Source organism: Hippocampus zosterae, chromosome 17, assembly GCF_025434085.1.
Source record: "Hippocampus zosterae strain Florida chromosome 17, ASM2543408v3, whole genome shotgun sequence".
NCBI classification, from domain to species: domain Eukaryota; kingdom Metazoa; phylum Chordata; class Actinopteri; order Syngnathiformes; family Syngnathidae; genus Hippocampus; species Hippocampus zosterae.
This window is the reverse complement of record NC_067467.1, coordinates 633784-655730: the sequence shown is the minus strand read 5'-3', so window position 1 is coordinate 655730 and position 21947 is coordinate 633784. Positions and strand designations below refer to the sequence as shown.

At 50.1% G+C, this 21947-nt stretch overlaps 1 protein-coding gene across 9 annotated transcripts in view; it reads right to left on the bottom strand.

The window, feature by feature from the left end:
• The window catches only part of LOC127589416 (thyroid hormone receptor alpha), a 38036-nt gene that overhangs the window by 15222 nt on the left and 867 nt on the right, over nucleotides 1-21947 (bottom strand). The window contains exons 2-10 of one of the 9 annotated variants that reach the window (XM_052048558.1): nucleotides 15192-16224; nucleotides 11552-11780; nucleotides 8398-8459; nucleotides 7613-7713; nucleotides 6851-6998; nucleotides 6307-6512; nucleotides 6088-6231; nucleotides 5607-5865; nucleotides 2944-5524 (exon numbers count right to left, since the gene is read on the bottom strand). In XM_052048558.1, the coding sequence (XP_051904518.1) occupies nucleotides 5274-5524; nucleotides 5607-5865; nucleotides 6088-6231; nucleotides 6307-6512; nucleotides 6851-6998; nucleotides 7613-7713; nucleotides 8398-8459; nucleotides 11552-11604 (1224 nt within the window). In that variant the 5' untranslated portion in view covers nucleotides 11605-11780; nucleotides 15192-16224 and the 3' untranslated portion in view covers nucleotides 2944-5273. Of the gene's footprint in view, nucleotides 1-2943; nucleotides 5525-5606; nucleotides 5866-6087; nucleotides 6513-6850; nucleotides 6999-7612; nucleotides 7735-8397; nucleotides 8460-9405; nucleotides 9492-9580; nucleotides 9831-11551; nucleotides 11781-15191; nucleotides 16225-21947 lie in introns of those variants that run through there. The other 8 variants (XM_052048555.1, XM_052048556.1, XM_052048557.1 and 5 more) reach the window with 8 other exon arrangements.

Here is a 21947-nt window from a genome sequence, read left to right as displayed (position 1 = left end):
TTCCTTTTCTTACTGATGTCAACAGATTCAACACTTATTTGTGGTTTGGCTGATAGCAGCTTTTGCATTCCGCTACCCGAAGCGTCGGCAAAACTGTTTTGATCCGACGAGAACGAGTCAAGACCACGAATACATCTATTCCCAAAGCGCAATGGAAATAAAAAAGTGACGCTTCAGGGCTCAAACTAGCCAGGAAATGAGCATCAACGGCTCAAGTTGACAGCGCAAATGCTATTTTGATTGCCCGCACCTCCAAAAACAGGAGAGGTCAAGCGGCGCAGACAGACGAGGGCACCAAACTGTCGGGAATGTGTTTTTGTTTGGATGCTGTTCCGTTTGTGACCAACAGGTGGCACTGGAGGGCTTCTCGGTCATCACGTCACAAACTCTGCTTCTGTCATGGCTTTGGGTTTTTTCGTTCTGAAACTGAATTTGGAGCCCACTCCATGACGGAAACACACACAGAAGTGCTGATCCCCCACCCCAGAAGTACAACAAACACAAAAAAGCAAGGAATGCGCATCGGCGGCCATTTTTTATGGGTTTGTTTTTTAATAATGCTGAAAATAGAGATCACAGAGCCACAAACACAAATAGCTTTTCCGAAGCCATTCTTTGATTGTGCCACACTGATTTGTCACTGAAAAGGAAAAAAAGAGACCAAAAACAAAAACAAAGGTGCCCATGAAAAACGCACAAGCAGCACTTGTGTATCAAATACACCATGGATGGAGTTCGGAGGGGGGGGGGGGGGCGCCCATGGGCTCTCTCTCAGCTTTTACATTCAACTTTGCACCCGGGCCAAAAAAAGTGGCGAGTGCCTCGCGCGCCGTCAACAGTGACATTGAGCAAAAAAGAAGCAAGAGAGGACATCTCCATCGCGGCAAGAGCGGTCGCGCAGGCGGGACTTTGCCGTCCTCAATCTCTTATTCAAGGCACAAGGGATTGGCCTCGGATCGGGAAGGAACCCAAGGTCACCCGCTTTCTCTTTTTCACCCTTCCCGACGCAACTTTTTCCATCGTTTGGCTATCTGGCCGAGTTATTGGAGTTTGCGCTCCCGCTCGGGGCGATGGCGCCGTCCTCTCTTGGATGACTCGAGGCGGAGAAGGAAAGTAGTCAAAGAATGGCTTCACGCGTCACGCTTACGCTTCGAGACACAACGGAGGAAGAGCCGTGCGTTCTTTTGTTGTTGTTGTTTTTTTTTTCAAGAGTCACAAACATTGGCACAGTCGCGTTATCTTCTAGAGATGAAACATGTTTTCCGATGACATCCCGGGCGGGCGTCGGCGAGAAAGCGCGATGATGATTCGGGATGAATCGTGACGAAAGACGAGCGAGGACGGACAAATGTGGGGGGGGGGGGGGGGCGTTGACCAACAGATTATTTTCCCCGGAGAAGTCAAAGACGTTTTTTTGAAGCCCGGCAAGAAGTTCACAGTTTGATTTATCGTCGACGTGAGGTCAAACGTAACGAGGATGCAAAGTGATGATGCGGAGGAGGGGGGGGGGGGTTCGGCGGTCGGCAAAACCCTTTCGCCATAGAAAGACGCAAACAAGGATCTGGCCGCCAGGCGACGGCTGACAAGAAGGAGCTCGAGGCTCCCTGCGCACTACGAAAGCCATGCTCAAAACACAGCGCTACGTCGGCGGAGGCTCGCGACTATTTTGACCTCAAATCGCGGGGCTAACATTTGGACAAGAAAAGATCGGCTGCGAGCGAGACCACGCCGCAAACGAGTTACGTCACACTTCTCGGTCTGGATATACTGTACAGCCAAGCGAGCGTGATCTCATGTCGCTGAAAGTGACGACTAGCGGTTAGCATGCTAAGTCGTAGCGTCCGTACGCGGGGGCCACATTGCGGCCTTGCTACCAAATTAGCTTGCGTCAAGGGATTCGGATCTCGTCTACCCTGAAAGGAGCGTCGCCGCTTGCAGTCCCGCCGGCAAAAAATCTCCCCACAGCAACGGGGAATCTGAAAAGGGCGCTTTTGAACTCGTTTGCTTCTTTCCGAGCGCCGACGACGGTTCTGCGCGCTAAACGCCGCCACGCCGACTCTGCGGCGAGCCCCGGTTTGAACGTGGCCTCGCGCCAGTCGCCTAAGGTAGCTGTCGGGAACAAAGACGAGCGCCGACCGTCGGGGGTGCGTCTGTCTCTGCTATGCTGGTGCACGTGATCATGGCTGAAGGCAGTGCGTTCTGCGGTGCTGGTGATCGGTTATCGGTGGAGGCGGCCATTTCTTGGAGAAAGAATGGCCGCCGATGACCTCATTATTCGTCGTCCTTAAACCGGAACACGCGATTGCTCACTACGCTCACGGACGTGGATCCTGAGTTGGAAAAAAAAAAGGGGGGGGGGGCGGCGGGGGAGTATCTGAAGCCGACTTTGTTGTCAGCGCGACATCGCTAATGGCGGTAGAGGTGGCTAGCCGCGGATAGCTTCACAACACATGGAGCGACAAAGCGTGGTGGCAGTCCAAAGGCCACGCCTCCGTGAGGCGGGGCCTCTTTCAAAATGTGCTCGGGTGTGATAAAAGAGCAAATGATCGTCACGAAGGCTTCGCAGATGCCGGCGCCCGTTACCACGGAAACCGGACTAGCTCCCGATGGAAGATTTGCCTTTGCGAAAAGGGCCTCGCGTTGGCCCGACGCGAGATTTCACCAGAGGCCGCGTGAAAGAAATGGCCTCCCGCTGTAGCGCCGGCACGCTTTCCAGAAACTCTACAGGGCTCATTTTTGCAAATTATCCGGATGCTTCTCTCATATTATTGACGGTCGCATCACCTCCAAAGAACGATTGTTTGGACCCGATCCATCTTCAATGGATTTATTGCAATGGATTCCGACGTTTAGTCGTCATCGCCTCTTGTTTCATTCATTCGTATTCTGTCAATTCGCACATGGCCCTGTTTGGAAGTTTCGTTGTCCCCCCCCCCCCCCCCCCCCCCCAAAGATTGCTCAAGGCAAACAGGAGTTGGAAAGAGGTTATTTGAAGGTTGCTCTGACTTATTACATCCATCGTAGCTTTCGTGCCACAGGGAGAAAAAATAATAATCCAAAGTCGACATTTCAGGCAAAGGAGAGAAAGCTCAGGCAGGCTTTTCTTTTCTTTCTTTTTCTTTTTTTTTTTTTTTTTTTTGGAACCGCAAATGGCCAGCAACCTCTTCTGTAGCCACGAGCAGAAGAAAACAGTTTGCGTATGGGCTTGGCCAAAGTCTCGCCCCCCCCCCCCCCAAGTGCTCTTCCCTTGGGTACAAACACGCCTGCCACAACCGAGCCAAAATGGCTCCCGCCGGAGTCCCGTTGCTTGCCGTCGTTAACCCCGCCCCACGCGCAAAGGCGTGCCGCCCCAAAAAAAGGTCTTCTGGTCCGCTTTGCTCTCGATGTCCGCGCTTGATTGCAAAAGAGGATGAGGGGGGTGGGGGGGCGCTCGGGAAGAACCTGGAGGTCCTTGAGCTGTTTGGAATTGCCGCAAGGAAGGGGGGGCAAGGGAGCATCACGCACGTTGAGATCACATCGCAACGGGGGGGGGGTCTCACGCTTCATCAGGGCTTCCTGTTGCTCCCACAACTTGACTCGGGGGGGGGGGGGGCACTCTGGCTGCTGACGGTTGATCCCGGGGGCCAGATTGACTTTCCAGTTGAGGTCTCGGCCCTGAGGCTGTCCGTTGCCACATATGGGGGGGAGGGAGGGGGGGGGGTATTTCAGAGGGCTGTTCAATTTGGGTTCCGTTTGACCTGGCGACAACATTCACTCTCCTTTGGTTCTGGTTTGCAACTCCTGAGAAAAATATAAGTGGCTCTTCAACCTGAAAAATACTTTCAAACTGTCACTTTGTAGTTTGGACGGGCATGACCCGAGGCCCCGCGGGGTCGCTTCGGGGACGTGGATGCCGTTCGTTCCGCATCGCGACCTCCCGTTCAATATAATCAACGACGGCTGGCTTGGAGCCACCAGCAAGTGACGTGAAAATGAGGGAAGGACTCCAGAAATGAGAAATTAGCTTAGAAATGCCATTGCTGCGAGCCTAGCTGATAAGCTAATCAAGAGAAGCAGATCAATCAGCAGCTCTCTCAATCTGATCGGATTGATTTGTTTTTAATTTCAAAGGCACCGAGCGCAATTTGAAGCTACTTTCAATCGACTCCCATGCTTCCCTCCAGCCGACACCGAATGCCGTGACCAAAGGGTCTTAAAGCGGAATGCACTTAACAACCATCCTCCACGCAGCGTCTCCAGTTGCTCCAAAATGCCGCTCGCCTCTTAACTCGGCATTGAATTCTTGTGGTTTATTGAGTATTTTAAAAAAAAATAATTATTGTGGCTCCGTGTACAGCATTTTGTATCCAGCGGTGGTTGTTTGAAAGTGCTCCGGAGTTGAGGGGGGGGGGGACAGTCAACATTCAAAGTATCCCACCAGCCGCCGCTGATTATACCGAAAGGCTTTGCTTCGAGGCCCATCATAATGTCAAAGGGAAAGCTTCGAGCAGGGGGGGGGTGGATGAGGGGGGGGGTTAAATCTGCATCTCATGTCAGGCATGAAATGTAACTCATACATTGTACTGCACTGTAGCGGGATACTGAAGACCCATTACAAAAAGGACAAGCAGAGACCGAAGACTACACGGTTGTGTTCTCTCGGTCAACCGCCAATAAATAAGACACTACATTTTACAAGCTATGAGGTAAAATTGTAGGCGTTTATGTTGTATTTTGGACAGTGTGTGTGTGTGTGTGCGTATATATACATCTCGAGAGAGCTCACTATGTGAGGGAGGTAGGTTGGCGAACACTGTTATAGCAGCGGCTCAATGGGGGGGGGGGGGTCGAGCTGAAGTGTGGCGGCCACCGCTGCTGATGAGGAAGGTGCAAAGAGGCAGGTGGGGGTGGGATTGTCCGATAAAAAAAAAAAAAATCAAATAAATAGCACACCGTATGAAGTGAAAGGTGTCCGCGTGGGGGGGTTGGGGGGGGGGCTTTAGGCTTGTTGGAATTTGTTTGCATATAGATCGACTTTTGAGTGTGGAGTTTGAAGAACCGTACCTTTTTAAAGTCGCACGACAAAGAAGCTTCCTTGTGATGTTGAGTGCTGGTGGTAAGTGGTGGTGGTGGTGGTGGTGGTGGGGGGGGGGGGGTCCAAAACCCAAATGTTCCCATCAAAGAAGAAAAAAAAAAAAAAAAAAAAAAAAATCATGACTCCGAGTTATTTTAGGTGTTCCTGTAAGGGTGGTGGTGGGGGGGCGGGGCGGGGTGGGGGTTGCCACATTTTATCGTCACACATCCTGGTCCTCAAAGACCTCCAGGAAGAGCGGCGGAAAGAGTTCGTTGGGACACTCCACCTTCATGTGGAGGAAGCGGCTGGCGTGGCACGCCCCGATCATGCGCAGGTCCGTGACCTTCATCAGCAGCTTGGGCCAGAAGTGAGGAATGTTGTGCTTGCGGTAGTTGATGTAGTGCTCAAACGCCAGCAGGTACGCCTCTTGGCACTGCTCGATCTTCTCCACGCTCGTCAGCCCCGAGCGATCTTAGGAGGAGGGGGGGGGGCACGTCAAAGAGTCAAACATCGTGGAATCGAACCTCTTTTCCAAGCCCCCTTTTCTCCTCACCTGAGCTCATGAGAAGGACGGCCTGCATCAGCGCCACCTCCGAGTCGTCCAAGTTAAACTGGGCCAGGCTCTTGCCCAAATCAAAGATGGCGTCCGACACCACGCCCAAGCCGCCGTTCTTCAGCTGCTCCCGTTTGACGGCCATCTCGCCGTTCAGCGTCAGGGTCTCGCTGTCCGGGTCGTAGCGCACGGCGGCGCGCAGCGACATGATCTCCATGCAGCAGCCTTTCAACAAGATGATCTGGTCTTCGCACGGAAGCTGCGAACGCAAAAAACAACCAAAAAAATTGTATCTTTGTTTCTTTCCAGAGGCTTCAAACACGGTTGCAGTCCGTTGTTTATTTTTCTGGACTCATTTTGAGTTTGGGTGCGGTCCTCGCGCGTTTCGGGCTTTCGGTGTTGATGGCCACGCCCGTTACTTCCTGGTCACCTCTACTTCCTGGCGGGGTCTTAAACGTGAATGGAAATGAAAAGCGGCTACCTCCGAGAACATGGGCAGTTTCTTGGCAAAGTCCACCACCCGCGTGATGGCAGGCGTCATGATCTTGGTGAATTCGCTGAAGGCTTCCAGGTCCACCTTGTCTCCTTCTGACGCGGGCACCAAGCCCTGGCCGATATCATCCGGCTGCGGGCGCGAAAACCTCATTCGGTTAAGGGATACGAATCGATAGCGTATGAAAACAAAGGGCTCGTCAGTTACCAGGAACTTGCGCTTCTGTTTCCAGCTGGCTCCCTGGGCGTTGGTGTGACGGTGGGCCTCGGTCACCATCCTGATCAGTTCCCACTCCGAGGCGTCGGGTTCCGGCCTCACCTGCATGGTCCGCACCAGCTCCTCCCTTTTTCGTTTCTCCCGATTCTCCTCGATGAGACGGCGTTTGGCAACGCGCTTCGAATCGTCCAAGACCACTGGCGGGTGGAGACGGTTCCGGGCGGGCGGGGGGGGGGACGGGGGGGGGGACAGTTTTTTGTCGTGATGCCGGCGGAGTTGACCGGATCAATTTCACTTTTGGAGCGCCGCCGTTTCGGTGACTATTTGGTAAGCGGTGAGGTCGCAATTGTGCTAGCAACAACAGCTAACAGCTAGCTAGCAACTAACCGCTATGAAAACCTTTCATAGGAGAACTCGAAGCAGCTCAGCACCGTGGAAGAGCTGCGTTGTTGACGCAGTCATGAACTATTTTCCTCGCTGACATGCAAAGGAGAACTTTTTTGTTTTTATTTTGATGTGGCTTTAGCGTACTCACAGTCCATGGCCATGCCAACGGCGATGCACTTCTTAAAACGGCAAAGCTGGCACTGGTTGCGGGTGATCTTGTCGATGATGCAGCAGCTTTCGTATTTACACGAGTACGCCGGGTGGAGGTTCTTTTGGATGGTTCGACGGAAGAAACCCTGCAAGGGGTCAAAAACAAAAACAAAAAATAAAAAATAAAAAAAATAAAAGAAACAAAGAGGCATCAAGACAAGATGAGAAAAATAGGAAAGAGGACGGAGGAGAATGAATAACATGATGTCACGGTTTTATCGTAATAGCGAGAGGAGAAAGAAAAGAAAAAAAAGAGATTTTTCCCTCTGCGATAACATCTAACAGTGTATCATACATGAGTCAGAATGCACGGCTCAAATCAAGAAACATTTCCTCTCCGGTTATTTTGTCTCACTGTCACACAGATAAAGCAAGCAAGAGCTGCAGGGCAAAAACAGCTTCCTTCCTGGAAAAGAGCAAAAAAAAAAAAACTTGCAGGGGCCATTTGGACCAAAATAAGTTTCACGGATTATAACGATACAATAGCAAAAAAATAAATAAAAATAACAAACAAAAAAGGCTTGTGAGTCAGCCCCGCCACCCCAACCAGGCGCAGTTACAACACCATCGAACCTCCCGACAACGTACGCCGTTTCATGCAATTGCTTCAAGCGCGGGATTAGCTTAGCGAGGCTAACGGATCCAACCGGCGGACTTTGGCTTCCCGCGGGAGACTCAAAGAAAGAAACTCTGGGCGCACCTTGCAGCCCTCGCATGTGATGCAGCGGTAGTGGTAACCGGTGGCCTTGTCGCCGCACACCACGCACGGCTCATCCTTCTCCAGGTAGCTGGGGATGTACCCTGGAACAGAGATGCTAAGAGCTATAGGAAAGGAGGAGGAGGTTAAGGGAGAAAGATGGGATGGAATTCAGAAAGGTGAATAACCAATGCCGAGTCAAGGCGGGATGAGAAATGCTTGCGAATTTGGGCGACAGCATCGCGTTTGCTTTGCTTTCGCGGGCCGCATCAAATGACGCGGCGGGCCAGATCTGGCCCCCGGGCCTCGACTTTGACACCGGTGATATCTATTTATTTATGGATGATGCCATTTTTGAGCTACGATCACACTGCCCAATTCAGATGCAGAACGTGCGGCCAAATAAACGCATCGATCAATCAGAAGTAAAGATCGACGGAGGAGCCGTGAGGGAGGAGGTGGAGATATTTTGCGTCCATTTGAATTTGGACTCGACTGTCGCGACAGAGACTGATTAACGGGTCTGCAGGGGACTCTTGGACCTCAGCTAAACTTTGCCGGCTTATTCATCGCCGACAAAGGAAACGGCGAGGAGTCTTGGTCCAATCGCGAGGACAAAGCTGGGATGGCATTCAGCGTCGGCGGGGGGAATCAGCTGGAGCGTAATGAGGTGCGCCGAAGCTCATTTGCCAAACAGACTCCTCGAACGCGTCACAAAAGGCCGAGCATCCGAGGTGACGCCTTGCGTAGGTGAGGGGCGGGGCGACTTGGAGGTGAATCATCCTTACCTGACATGCTCTTCACCGAAGACTGGCTGTTCTTCCTTTTTCTCTTTGGCACATCGAGCCACCTTACGTGGGGAGAAGGGGGGGGGGGGCAAGGCAAGGAGGTTAAAACCGGTCGCTCACCAGGTTCCATGATTTATATATAACAATGACATCACAGACAATTCCCTCCCCGCCTGGTCAAGCGTCACATCCAAGATCACCCCCCCCCACCCCCCGCCCGAACACAAGAATCTTTCTCCTGTGCAGGTTCCTGTTTTCTAAGCACTTTATATTTCCTTCCGTTTTGCCAAAGCGGTTTTCCCCTTTCTCTTAATTTTAACACCCCCACGAAACTGCAGAAACAGCAGCCCCCCACCCCAAAAAACAAAACAAAACAAAATGAGTCATAACACGTTGTGCTCAGCTGACGTTGCACTTCACGCTTGAGCAATGATATTCCTTATATTGCTGCGAATCTGCCCCCCCCCCGCAAACACAAACGGTCGGCACTTCAAAATTAAATTAATTTTTAAAAAAAACAACTCACAATGATTTCACAATCATGGAAGTTTCATTGGGTACCATGTGACAGGAAGTTGATTCCCCCCCCCCCCCCCAAAAAAAAGACCCTCCGCTCTGAAAGTCTCATAAAGTTACTTTCTTGTGGCCGTGCCATATTTCAATGAAAACATTTTGGCTCGAGCTCAAAGAGCGACACGAGATGAGCAATGTGAGCGCAAAGTTGCTGACGACTGACATTTCTTTCGTTTTTTCCGCAGCAACTTCCCTGCGGGACGCCTCCAATCTCAGCGTCGCATTTGCCATTTCTCGTCTCATCTCAAATTGCCGGCTCACGTTATGAAACGTCATCGCCCGCGCCTCTAGGTGGCGTACCGAATAGGATGACAAAGAAAACAACGTGCTGCCTTGAGCTTTTAAAAATGGCCGACATCCTCCGCCGCCGCAACAACAGAAAAAAAAAACATAAAAAATAAAAATAGCCGCTGCCAAGTTGGCTTCAAACCTCACCAGATGCCGAATGCGTGACTTGAGAAGCCCGTTTCACTGGTTTCGTTCAAAAAAATTTGGGAGCCCGCCATCAAAAAGACTTCACCGACATTTCTCGTAAACAAGATTTATGTCTACAACTGACAAAACGGGCGACCGCCCACGCCCCCCACACGCAAAGTTGTAAAACACCAACCTGTTGATGCAATAACGGCTGGAGAATATGCATGTTGTTCCCGCTGTTATTAGAAGAAGAAATTCTTGTTATTAAGATTTTTTTTTTTTTTGGGCGCTTTCAGCCTCGGGCAAATCGAATTCTTCGAGTTCTCGGCAGCGAGCGTTTGCAGTCAAGTCGTCAGGGCAGGAAGTCGAGATCCTCAAAGCGCCTTTTAAACAGCAATTGATCCACCTCAACATGGAGGTCGTAACGCCAATAAGCTCCCTGCGACCGACCCCCCCCTACACCCCCACACTGAAGTTGACCTCGCCAAGGTTCAACAGACTAAGTCAAGCTCGGATGAGGAGTTTTGAGAGCCCGAGCGCTCGTCTGCTGCAAGCGAGAAGGACTACGACGTTTATTTCCCTCCGCCCCCTCCCTCCCTTTTTCTCTTTTCCTCCTTTCAGGCTGCTCTGGTCCACTCCCCCTCTCCCGTGTGTGTGTGTGCGTGTCAGCATGTGACATCTCGACCATCAAAATATAATTCATTTCATCCCGATCTCTTTCAAAAGAATTCCCCCACTTCCTGTCTGCCGGTCTTTATTAAACTTACTGGGTCCCCCCCCCCGCCTCCTCCCAAATGCCCTCTTTGTGCTTCTCTATTGCTAATCTGCGTCGGCATCTTATGATACTATTGGATTGAACTTCAGTGTGGGACAGATAAAGGATATCTTATCTTATCTTAACTCGTTTCATCATTGAGCTTGTGACCTCCATGACCTCATGACCTCCATGTATCGAGTTTCAAAGGGCTTAACGGAAGCAACTCACTTTAGCTTCCACTGTAAGCCACGCGATCTGCGATTGACCCCGGGCCGACGGGGTCAATCTAAATGCCGATCCAAAAGGTCCTGGGGACTGTTCATGTGATTTTTTTCCACCTCAGTTCAGTCACACTCTGGCATTTATTTGAATCCATGAGGAACGGTGCCTCCAAGCGCCAAGCGAGTGTTGTATAATGTTGTTTTGTCACATGTGCGTTTCTTACACTAAAGAAAAGGGGGGTCGTGGGGGGGGGGGGGGTCATGCGGTTCCGTGTTCAAAGAGGCCTCGTCAAAGGTCAAGCCGGTGAACTCCAAACCCAACGAAGATTCACGAAGCAAGAATCACAAATCATGCCTTTTGGAGCATCCGGAAGGCGCAAAAGAAGGAGCGCTCGCCGAGGGGAGGGGCCTCTCGGGAACACGTGCGTTCTCAACGGACACCGTGAGCAGCAATCCCCCTGCCGATGTCGCATATCGAGGCATCCTGAGCTGCCCTCGCCGCTTTTTAATCTCTCTAATCCCCCTCGCGCCCACATGATACTCGCGGATGTATGCGCAAATGCCCCCCGCCACCCCCACTTTTTTTTTTTAATCATCAGTGCAGGCAAAGTGACACAACCACTCCCCATCCCGTTATTGGCAAGACGGTGAAATTCTTTGTTGTGCTGAAAAAGTTGGCATTTGGCGGCCATTTTTTTTTTTCAGGTAAGCAACAACGGCAACGAATTACGACACGAGCCAATCATTCTTCCTCTCTAATATGCAAGATACCGAAGAGGAGTTCTATTGGTTCCGTTTGACATTCTGATCTCAAGTCGGTGAATTTGTTCTATGAGGCATCGAGGGGGGCGAACACGTGCGGGGGGGAGGGACAGCAAGAGGCACAGATGGTCGCGAGACGGCGTTTAGCAGCCCTTCAGTTTGCCTCTGCCGTTCTCAAAAAACATAGCGACTCTCATTTAACCCGCCATCGGAATTATCAAGGCCATATTCCGCGACAGGTTCTGCAATTTTGTGCCATTTTGTTTGAGTGAGAAAGAGAAACATTTCGATCAATTGAAAATGGCACCCATCCATTTTGCTCTGTTGCGGCAGATAAACGTTAATTGTTGCTCTGCGGAGATGTTTACATGCCCCCCCCCCACACACACACACACACACAGACTGGCAGAATGAGTCTCCTCACCCTTTCTCATCTTTCACCGGTGATTTATTCTGCTTCTTGGACTTTGTCTCCATTCAGCCTGGGTCCCGTCCGGCAGCCAACGACAGGACAAGGAGGTTGACGGCCAGACCTTGCCAGCCTGCTTCAGGACTTGCCGGCAGACCCTTCAAAAGGCAGCCACGTGGGAATGCTTGCAGCCATTGGCCGGGAGAAGCGTGCTTGGCACAACGGCAGCTGAGGCAAATCAAAGCTGCAAATGCAGAGACGGGGGGCAGGGGGGGGGGATGATTATCAGGAACATGACATGACTTATGATCACAATATAACAATGTTGTTGATCGCTATTTGGAAGGAGCCTTGACGGACATGAACAGGGCGTGAAGCGGAAGCGTGTGCTGCCATCTAGTGGCTCTGCTTTGCATTAGCCACAACTGCCCAATTTGGATTTTTTTTTTTCCTGAATAACTTTTTGGGTTGTTTTTTGCTTTAACAGTTGTATATCGACGTAGAGAAATGAAGCATATACGACACACCGAAGCGGCCATATTTGAGAAAAATCCCTCCGCCATCCATCCATTATTGTCATTTGGGGTCGCCAGGCAACCGGAAGCCTTCCCAGCTGGCGCAAGACGCCCTCAACCGGTTGCCAGCCAATGGCACGGGCACTTGGACACAAATGACAATTCGCAGCCACCCGATGGAGAATGGAGAGTCTTGAATTGACCCGCTGTGCGTGTTTTGCCAAAGCGGGTGGGAAATCCAAAGGACCCGGAGAAAACCACACAAGCGGTGAAGAAGATGCAAAGGGTGCACGGGAAAGCCGCGCCGAGATTCCTGAACCCCAAAACTCAGAACTGGAAGGCGCGTCATTGTGACCACCCTGGATTCCCCCCCCCCCCACTTTCTTTTGAAACACACACACAGTAGTTGCATAAGAATCGAAGGCATACGATGTACATCGCCAAGTGGCCTGATGGGGGCACTAGCGCAACCATAACATGTACACTATACAATACAATACATGCTGATTTATATAGCGCTTTCACAACAGCGGCAGCTGTAACAAAGCGCTTTACAAAACAGTTAACATAAAGTAAAATAATAAACACAACACATAACATAAAACACGGACAGTCGTGCAGTCCTAACCACTTTTCCGTCACACGCTTTGTTGTTTGAAGCGGTTTGAGATGAAAGAGGAGAGAATCAAAGTGTCCTTTAACCAGTGGATCAGAGACGTCATGCTCAAAATGTGCACACGTCGGCTACAAGCTAAGTTTCAAAGTCAACAAGAAGCTGTAGCATCCATTGACGAAAAAAGAGATTGGTTCACTTCTGTCGTTGCTATCAACGGTGACCTGAGCTTGACCCCGTTCGATGGCGCGTCTGCGTAAACGCCAACAATTATCTGGTCCGTGTTATCTGATCTCAACTTTTATAATGTCAACTTTTTTTTTTCTTTGTTTTAACATGTCCCGTTTGGCGGCTGGACCGAGTACCTTTTCTCACCACTAGAGGCGGTAAAACTTGGCGGGAAGAGCGCCATCTTGGCACCGCACTTTGATTCACACGGCTTCTCATTTGACAGTTCTCTGATGCTTTACCCCCCCACATCCCCCCCCCACAATCAGTGCAAACAAGTCGATGAAGCCGGCCTCCATCTTAGCGTGAACAAACGCGGGTCAAAGAGTACACAGAAGATTTGCGCTAACCTACTTAGGCACAGCGCAAGAGCAGGCGGCGTGTTGCTTAACATCTCGTCTCGGATTGTTTTCTTCATTATTGTCGCGTTGCCACTCGCCCGTAAGCGTTACGACTGAAAATGTTGATCGGCAGCAAACTGTGGAGGGAGGGGGGTCTTATTTTCAGGATGGCCGTGGGATGAAATCTCCCTTTTCGCAGCACTGAGCGCCAACGGCTTTTGGTCACGTGACGAGCGGCGCTCCGACAGACGGCGCGCTCCGAATGAGCTCATTTCCATCTCGCTTCTGTACTTGAAACCGTTTGGCCACAGAAAGGGAGAGCCAAAAGAGTTTCACATCAAAACTAAGTCGACCCCCCCCACGCTCGAGAAAGTCAGCACGCGATAACGTCCGAAGGGAAACGCCCGCCATTTCGCCATCAAAGACGCCCTTCGCGGACGCCGCTCTGCGTCGATAAGCAACGGCGCGCGTCGTCTATTTGCAGTCGCCGCGGCGATATCCTTCGTTTTCATGGGGGGGGGGGGGGGGGGCGACATAAAAGCCGCGCGAGGCTCATCTTGGGTTTTCGATTCTCAATGGCCCAACGTTCTCACTTGGATGAAGGGCAAAGTGAAAAACGGACGGGTGGCCCCTCGTTGGACACCTTTTCAGGTCTCGGGGGGGGGGGGGGGGGGTTCGTCCTCCAGAGAGAGAGCCCCCCCCCTCCATCCTAACAGCCCACCCCATGCCACGAATCTCATTGGTGGACACCGTCTCCTATACATCACAGGAGAGCCAAGCCACAGGTGGCGGCGGCGGCGGCGGGTGGGTAGCTAAGCGTGTTGCCATGGCAACTGGAAGCAGAGGATAGAAAGAAGTTATGGCGCAAGCGTGTGACATGACTATCAATCACGGCGTAGATTTGATGCGAATGACAAGACGGCGATAAAAGGTATATCTGAGGTGAGGATTGGACCCCCCAAAAAAATAAAGCTGTAGTTGGAGGGGGGTGTGGGGGAGGGGGGCGGTCAATTCTAGACCAAGTGTGAAAAGACGTTTAAAATCGTCTTTGGGAGTGAATGAGTTAACAATCTTTCATATACGAGTCGATAGAGTTCCCAGGGTTGAAAACCCAGCCCCCCCCCCACCCCCCCAACCACCCTTCCTCCCATTGTGCTTACATAACTCAATACCATCACAGACGCATTCTGCGAATCCAATCGTCCGCATTTCATTTCAGGATGATTTGGGTTGGAAGATGACGGCCATGTTTGATTTGGGCGCGACCTTCCTCCCGATCCTTCAATGAAGAAGGCGCCCGCCGCCGCTTCGTTTCCGTTGCTAAAGAGCGAGACAATTCCATCGCGTGGAACCTCAGCACTCCGGCACGATCTGTTCGAGGACGCCTGCTCGCACGCTGGTGGGGGGGGGGGAGGTGGGGGGGGGGCTTTTCTTTCTTTTTCTAGCCATGATGTTACTTTACATTTTGGGGCTGGTTTGCATATTCATTGCGATGAATGAAACGCGTGGTTCTCGACGGGTTCACAAAGTAGCAGGCGCCGCCAAAATTAGCCGCCCGTTTGCCAGAAGATTTGGGGAAAGCCGGGCAAGAATTTCGTCTCGGCGGGAGCAAACCGATTACCTTTTCAATTCTAAAAACAATGTTTGCTTGAGATGAAGACTTGATCTTTGCGGAACGGGTGTCGACGTGAATAAATAGATTGGCCCAACTATTGGAATATATAACCCCCCCACCCCCACCCCGACGTATCAGTAGGTAGTTTCTGGACTCCTAAGCAGATTTTCTTCTCTGCATGAGTGAAATGAGAAATCCTGACGATGTTCAAAACCGCTCATAAAATTCAACATAATTATCCACATAAATTATTAATGGCGTCTGCGCAGCACGTTAAACAAGGAGGAAAAAAAAAAGAAAAGAACCCGAAATGGAGAAAGGAGAGGGCAAATAAAGAACTCACCGGCGCATTCCTTTCCCGACTCTTAAGGCATCTTCTCTGGAGCTGGTTTGCGCCACGGCAGGAAGAACGGCCCTCGAGTCTCCACTTTGCGATTTAGCCGGCGCTTTGAGTTGCCTCTTCCTGGAAGTCCGCATTCATTTCCTCCGGAAGCTTCGGCGGATGAGAGGAAGCGCGCCTTGGAATGAAAGCCGGCCTTCTGGTCGCTAAAAACATTGAGGCTTCTCGTTCGGAAGCCGGCGGGAGCGAGGCCTTGGGTGGCCTTGGGTGGCCTTGGACTTCTTGGCTATGCTTGCTACGATCTCCAAAAGGCAAATCAAAGATGCTGAAATGGCCGCTCGATTGTAGCTTCTTCCCTTCTTCTGGTTTCTTGACTTTGAGTGTGTAAACGATTCGTCAAATGAGGTATATTGGCGGACGGGTGAGAGTACGGCTGGTGTACGGTGGCTTTTTGCGGCAAAGTCTTCCGTTTCGTCTTTTTTTTTTTAAGGTCAGTAACCTGGGCCGCAAGCCTGTCCAATTTTTTAGAAACCGCGACAATCCAGGCCAGGAGGTGGCACCGTGTCCAGAGCTGGTGCTACGCTGGAACAATTGCAGCAAGAAGAAGAGTTTGAGAGGCAATCCAGGTTGTCACGGTAACAGCGGGATGAGGTCACGGCTTGCTGTGTTGCGCTCACTGATTTGGCGGTTTTGATGGATGAGGTAGATAACTGCAAACTATCCCAGAGGTATTCATAAATTTTTTTTTTAGCACAAATTAAAACAACCCCCCACCCCCCCAAAAAATGGTTTCGATCCTTTTTGTATTCCTACAGGAGGTAAAACGCAGATGTTGTTTCTTCCGACTGGATGGAGGAGAGAGGATTGGAGATAAAATCTGTCAAAATCTTCTTCAATCTTGGAAGGTGAAAAAAAAAAAAATTTAAAAACGGGATGCTGGTGGTTTGAAGTGTCGCGACGAGAAGAGCGCAATCAAAGGAGGGCTTCTTTCGGGCCGCTTGTTGTCTTGACTCGGACGGGGGAGGTCTCATCTCACCTACAAAAACAAAAACACAAACGTCATGAAAGATGAGCACAAGCAAAAAAAAAAAACAAGCACCCAAAAACAACTTTAGGCCTCTCTCTCAAGATTGTCAGCAATGGGCTCATTCATGATATACTTTTGCGTTGTTGTGGTGAACGCTTACAGGACTGCAGGTCAAAATATCGAAGACATTTTCACCCGTAGCCGATAAATCAACTCCCGATCGACGATTGATTTGCTTTTCTCTTCATATCCTGTCGCGATGACGTTTGTTGTAATAAAGATGTAATAAAGATGTAATAAAGATGTAATAAAGATTCACTTGCACGGCTTCTTTGTTGAAAAACACGCTGGAAAATCACCTCGAGAAAAACAGCAACCACCACATTGCAAGATTGGTTCGAACCTCATGTAAATTTCTGCTGAAACGGGAAAAACCGGCGCTGCTCATCGGCATGCGATTTAACGACGGTTACGAAAAGGGATGGCGGCCGGCACGCATCCGCCATGGGTGCCACTTTGCATTTGGCTTGCGTCGGTGGCGCAGAAACAAAACACAAACCCAAATTAGAACCAGAATGTGCGCGCGTCTTTGTTTGTAGGAACACAACCGTGGATTTGAGGCAGTCTCGGGGGTTTGGCAGCCGTTCCGATGAGGTCACAGGGTTCTGCTTTTCATTGGACTGCGGTTTGAACCCCAAAGGGAGCCAAGAAAAGATCCTACCGGCATATCAACATGGAGCTTTTTGCTCATTTAATTCCGCATGTGTACAACGGTAATTTATAACATTGTTCGTTCCAAGATGAATCTGTGACGGTCCGACCCGATCCTCCATCAAGCGTCTCCAGTTGGTCCCGAATGCCGCTGCTCGTCTCTTGACTGAAACCCGTAAGAGAAAAATGGCCCTGCCCCACCTGACCTCTCCGAGCTCCCCGCCCGGGACGAAACGGAGCCTTTTCCATCGGCGCTCCCTCTCTTTGGAATAACGTTGAGCAAGCCCCCCCCCCCCCCCCCCCCCCTTGCTGCAGGTCTGTCAACACCGCGTGCCTCCACTGCGCTCCGCCTCACACCGCCATTACGGAACATGGCACACTGAATTCTCTGAAAGCGGCTCTAATTTGATTGGACTCCACCACTGCAAGCACTTGCACAACACCTGCGTTCCCCCCCATGATTCAGTTAGCTGGGTGTGGCGTTCCCATATCGGGCGTGTCATGAATACTTCACCGACACCCGTCAGAAGAGAGCATGAGCAGCCACATACATAACCCTGCCCCAAATCTTGGCTGACATATAACGTCATCATAGGCTAGAACGACAGCTTGTAAAAAAAAACAACAAAATGGGCCCAAATTAACCAATCGAGCATTTGTTTAACACCCCCCCCAAAAAAAAAAACACGTTGGCTTGCCGGCGACTTCACATCGAAGAACTCCCGACGTGAATGGCCCCAGAGTTGTCAACCTCTGCCATCAACGTAGCAATACGTGACCGATTGTGTGTACATTTTCAAGGTCAAAGGTGAACGGTATCAATGCCGTCCTCACAGTCAGCGCCAACGCCGTCATATTATCACGCTAGGAGGTTAATTCCGTTTTTTGAAAAACTGATGGTTGTCGTCATACATAAAACTCGTATGTAATGATTGGACTGGATGGAAAAAATGATTTTGAAAGCAAACAAGGTGGATATTTCTCACCAATGTAGATGTTAATTCTTCATTAAATGTGCCGCTGCTCTTTATCGTAATGTGAGGGCCAGTGTGGTTCTGCGTATGCGTAAGAAAGCTGTGCTTGAGCTTGATCTTCATCGTTCCGTCACAGATTAGACAGGATATTTGCTTTTGAGCAGCGTTACGGGGAGCGAACAACAGCTGGAAGTTGTTGCTAATAGCTGCGAGCATGTCAATGGGATTTCACATTCACTTTAGCATTAGCGCTGGCAATGCTTTTCAAAACAAAGAACGTCTTGGATTGACATAGTCAACGCGTGGAATTTTCATTTTCTTACGCGTTTACGGTCAGTACCCGGTCACTTGTCGGCTGGAGTCTGGCGCTTCGACTCATTCATGCGGTACAAACCCATGGCGAGACGCGGTGGATGACGGAATGAAAACAATGAGTGTGCTAGGTGGTTTTGGGATGGAAACAAAGCTTCGCTTGTCTGGCAAGATCATCCAGGCCCCATTTCCAGATTGGCCAAGCCTGCCCGCTGGTTCATCAATGTTTTCCCTAAATGAGGCCTGAGGCAGACCAAACCTATTTTGAATGCGCTTTGAGTAAGCCGGCCCGAGACACTCGCACCCCGGACTCAAAGAGGAGGACAATATAGTGGACCGGAAACGATGAGGATAAACGACAGTATCGCTACCGTAACTGTTGTGTATCGAAAATAATTGATGGTATGCGAGATAAAAATTTCATCGCACTCTGCATTTGGAAATGTCAACGTAGCAATGACTGAAAATGTTTTGTTTGGTTCTTGTTTTTGACTCATTAGCTCATGCGCTAGATGCTACTTTCGCCGCTTACAATGCACTCGATGACCTTTGACTGCTTCGACTTCCTCAATACAAAATTTTCTCATGCCTGTATGCCATGCCCCCCCCCCCCCCCCCCGGGAAACGTCACCCGTATACCGTCAAGTCGTTCCTTATTTTCCTCGATGAAATTACAGGACAAAATAGCGGAACAATCGCAATGCTCAGAGTCCAGGTCGATAAAAAAAAATCACACAGCTCACATTTCCTGGACCTTTTGACCTTTGACCTTGTAAGCTTAGCAAATCCTTTGGAGGAACTAAAAAACCAAAAAAAAACCCCAACTACATTACTAAGCAAACATCTGGTTTAGCCACAGCTGACTTTCAACTCTCAGGCTGGAGAGTATCGTTTGCCTTTCCAACACGGTGGCGGGCCGGGCACGATCCGCCTCTAAACACCGCAACTATTCCGTGGCCGTTACATAAACGGTATTGAATACCGTTCAAAAGCGCACGATGGCAACATGCGGCTGTGGCTCTGCCCCCCCCCACCCCCTCCCTGCCGCCGCCTCCCACATAGCATCTGCTCAGAATCAAAAGAACAAAACCCCATTTGACGTGAGATGCGCTCTGTCCCTGCGAAGATTCATTTGAAATCTGATTGGTTCATGAAGCACCGCTATGGCTAAGAACCGCGCGGAGATGACGTTACGCGATCGATTCTGAGGGCCCTGGGGCAAAGTAGACTAAGACCAATTACATTCCCGCTTCGATGGTTTGGCATGGCCAGATTACGTCGTCCAACGAACGCCTTCCTCAACGGTACACGTCGGCTTTCACGCGGGTGAGAGGGCTCGAAAGGGCGACAGGACAGATAAGTCCGGTCTGTGAAGTTGTTTTTAGTAACAGTTTAGTAACAGGCTCTGCAGTGTGAACGGAGCGCTATTTATATAGTGGGGTTTTTGCACTTTTTTTATGGGGGGGGGGGGGGGTGATGGTGTTACTAAGAGGTGGATTAGGTGACTAAATACCCACTGAAGGCCCGGGTCCAAAACTCAACGGCTGCCAATGCAGAGCACAAAAAAATAAACCTAGTCAATTGGAATGGGAGCCCGAGTTCCCGAACGGGGGGGGCACACCCAATCTAAAATTGAACCGGCTGGCGTCTCTTTGTGATTCTGCAACTTTTACGACATCGCATTTCCCCTCTACAATTTCCTGCGGCACTCCGGAGTGGAGTCACCCATAAAAAAAACCACGTCGCCTGTTGTGCATAATGCTGTTGGAAATTGACATTTGGAATCATCTAGCGCACATTTTCTTTGGGGGGGGGGGGCGGGGGGGTTGGGTGTCTTCCAAATTGTCCAACCTCAGCGGTGTGTGACTTGAAATTCAATTGTAAAAAAGGTACAAAAAGGGTGTTGGTGTTGTTGTCACCCGCCTATGGATGATGGCTGAAAAGTCCAGAGGCCTTGATGTAACCTTTGCGGAATCCCCGTTAATTAAACATCATCCACGGCCGGAGTCTAAGCTCCAAAAAACGCTTTCGATGGCGGGTACGCCCTAAGAACGGCTTCGTGGATGACAGAAAGCGCGTTTTGCCAACTCGGCAAACTGGATCGAGCCACGCGGGCCCCCCCCCCTGCAGCGTCTCCACCTTTGTGACGTGAGCAGGATCCTCGCGGGACTCTTATGTAAGTCACTCTCACAGGCAGGCGGGGTGGAGGAGACTGCTTTTTGTCTTTCCCGTCTCCTCCCCCTTCCTCCATAAACACGCTCTCGCTTTATACATTACGAATTAACCTCAGAAAACCAGAACGCAGCCTCGCCGCAGTAAGCTGTATGGGAACATGGCGAAAGGGGGGGATGTGGGGGGGTGAGCAACGGACGTCAAAGGAGGTCATGTCTGGCTACTGGCATGCAAAGCGGAGATTATAGCTTTAGATGTAAACATACAACCGTACTTGGGATCTTTTCAAACAGCTTTGGCATGTTTTCATTAATTCGACCGTTGTTCGGTCTTCCAGTGGACGACCAATAAATTTTTTTTAAAAAAGGCCAAAATAATCAGGATGAAATCCTGTTGGGCGGATATTTGCGTTTTGTAATCGTGTCATTGCATGCGCGGCTGCCATTCTGAGCAAATCCTGCTCAATTATGTCACACGGACGACAACATAAAACGACAACGAGCTTTTCGTTGGCGTTCGGCGAAAAGCGGGATTTCCTCGGATTTCCTTTTTCAGACTTGAACATCAAAGTTTTCCGTTCTTTGATGAGATGACGGGCCCCGAATTTTTATTCTCTTCAGTCTACATACAACCGTATATGTGATGATGTGCTGATAGATCGCCGGTGCCCAAACTACGGCTCCCGGGCCATTTGTGGCCCATCATCCATTTCTCAGCGGCCAGCGTTATTTATTAAAAATAATAATGTATAATGTATAATAATGTATTTAATAATATTTATTATTATTATTATTATTATTAAAAATGGCACTCGACACGGAACCATCTGGCTCGTTAAAAGCGGAGGTATTCAGCGGGAGAAAGTAAGGCGTCGAAACAAAATGGGTGCCACGACTACCGTATTTTCACGACCATTCGGCGCACAGTCTCATTAATGGCTGCCATTTCCGTATTTTACACATAGACAAACCGCACTGCATTATTGGCCGCAGTTTTAAAGTGTCAAAACATACGCCAGTTTAAACATACGGCATGCATGCGCGCACGCTAAAAACACGTTAGCTTGAAGCATACGCCAGCATGCCAAGACATACAGATACAAGCTAAAAAACACGTTTTTAAAAAGGCAACGGATGCAAAACCGAGTTCGGGTGTATTTTATTTAGCCATCGTACAATGTTTGTTGTAATAAAGATGTAATAAAGATGTAATAAAGATTCCACATTTTTCGATCAATCGTCACCCAGAAATCCATCAAAGTCCTCATCTTCTGTATCAGAATTGAACAATTGCGCAAGTACACAAGTCGAGCTGCCGTAAACGCATGCCATTGCACGACCGTAAATCTTGCAACTTGTCCAAGCATTTTGAACGCAAAAACGCATCATCGCGTCCTTTGAATCCAAGTTGAAAGCCCCCCCCCCCAAAAAAGAGGTAAACCAATTATTAATAACTACTCTCGGTATTTATCAGAGTGGTGCAAGGGCCAAGTCGCGTCGAGTACAGCGTGTACTGCCCCCGCTGGTTTGGCATGACCAAGCGGACGGCATGAAATGATCAAGT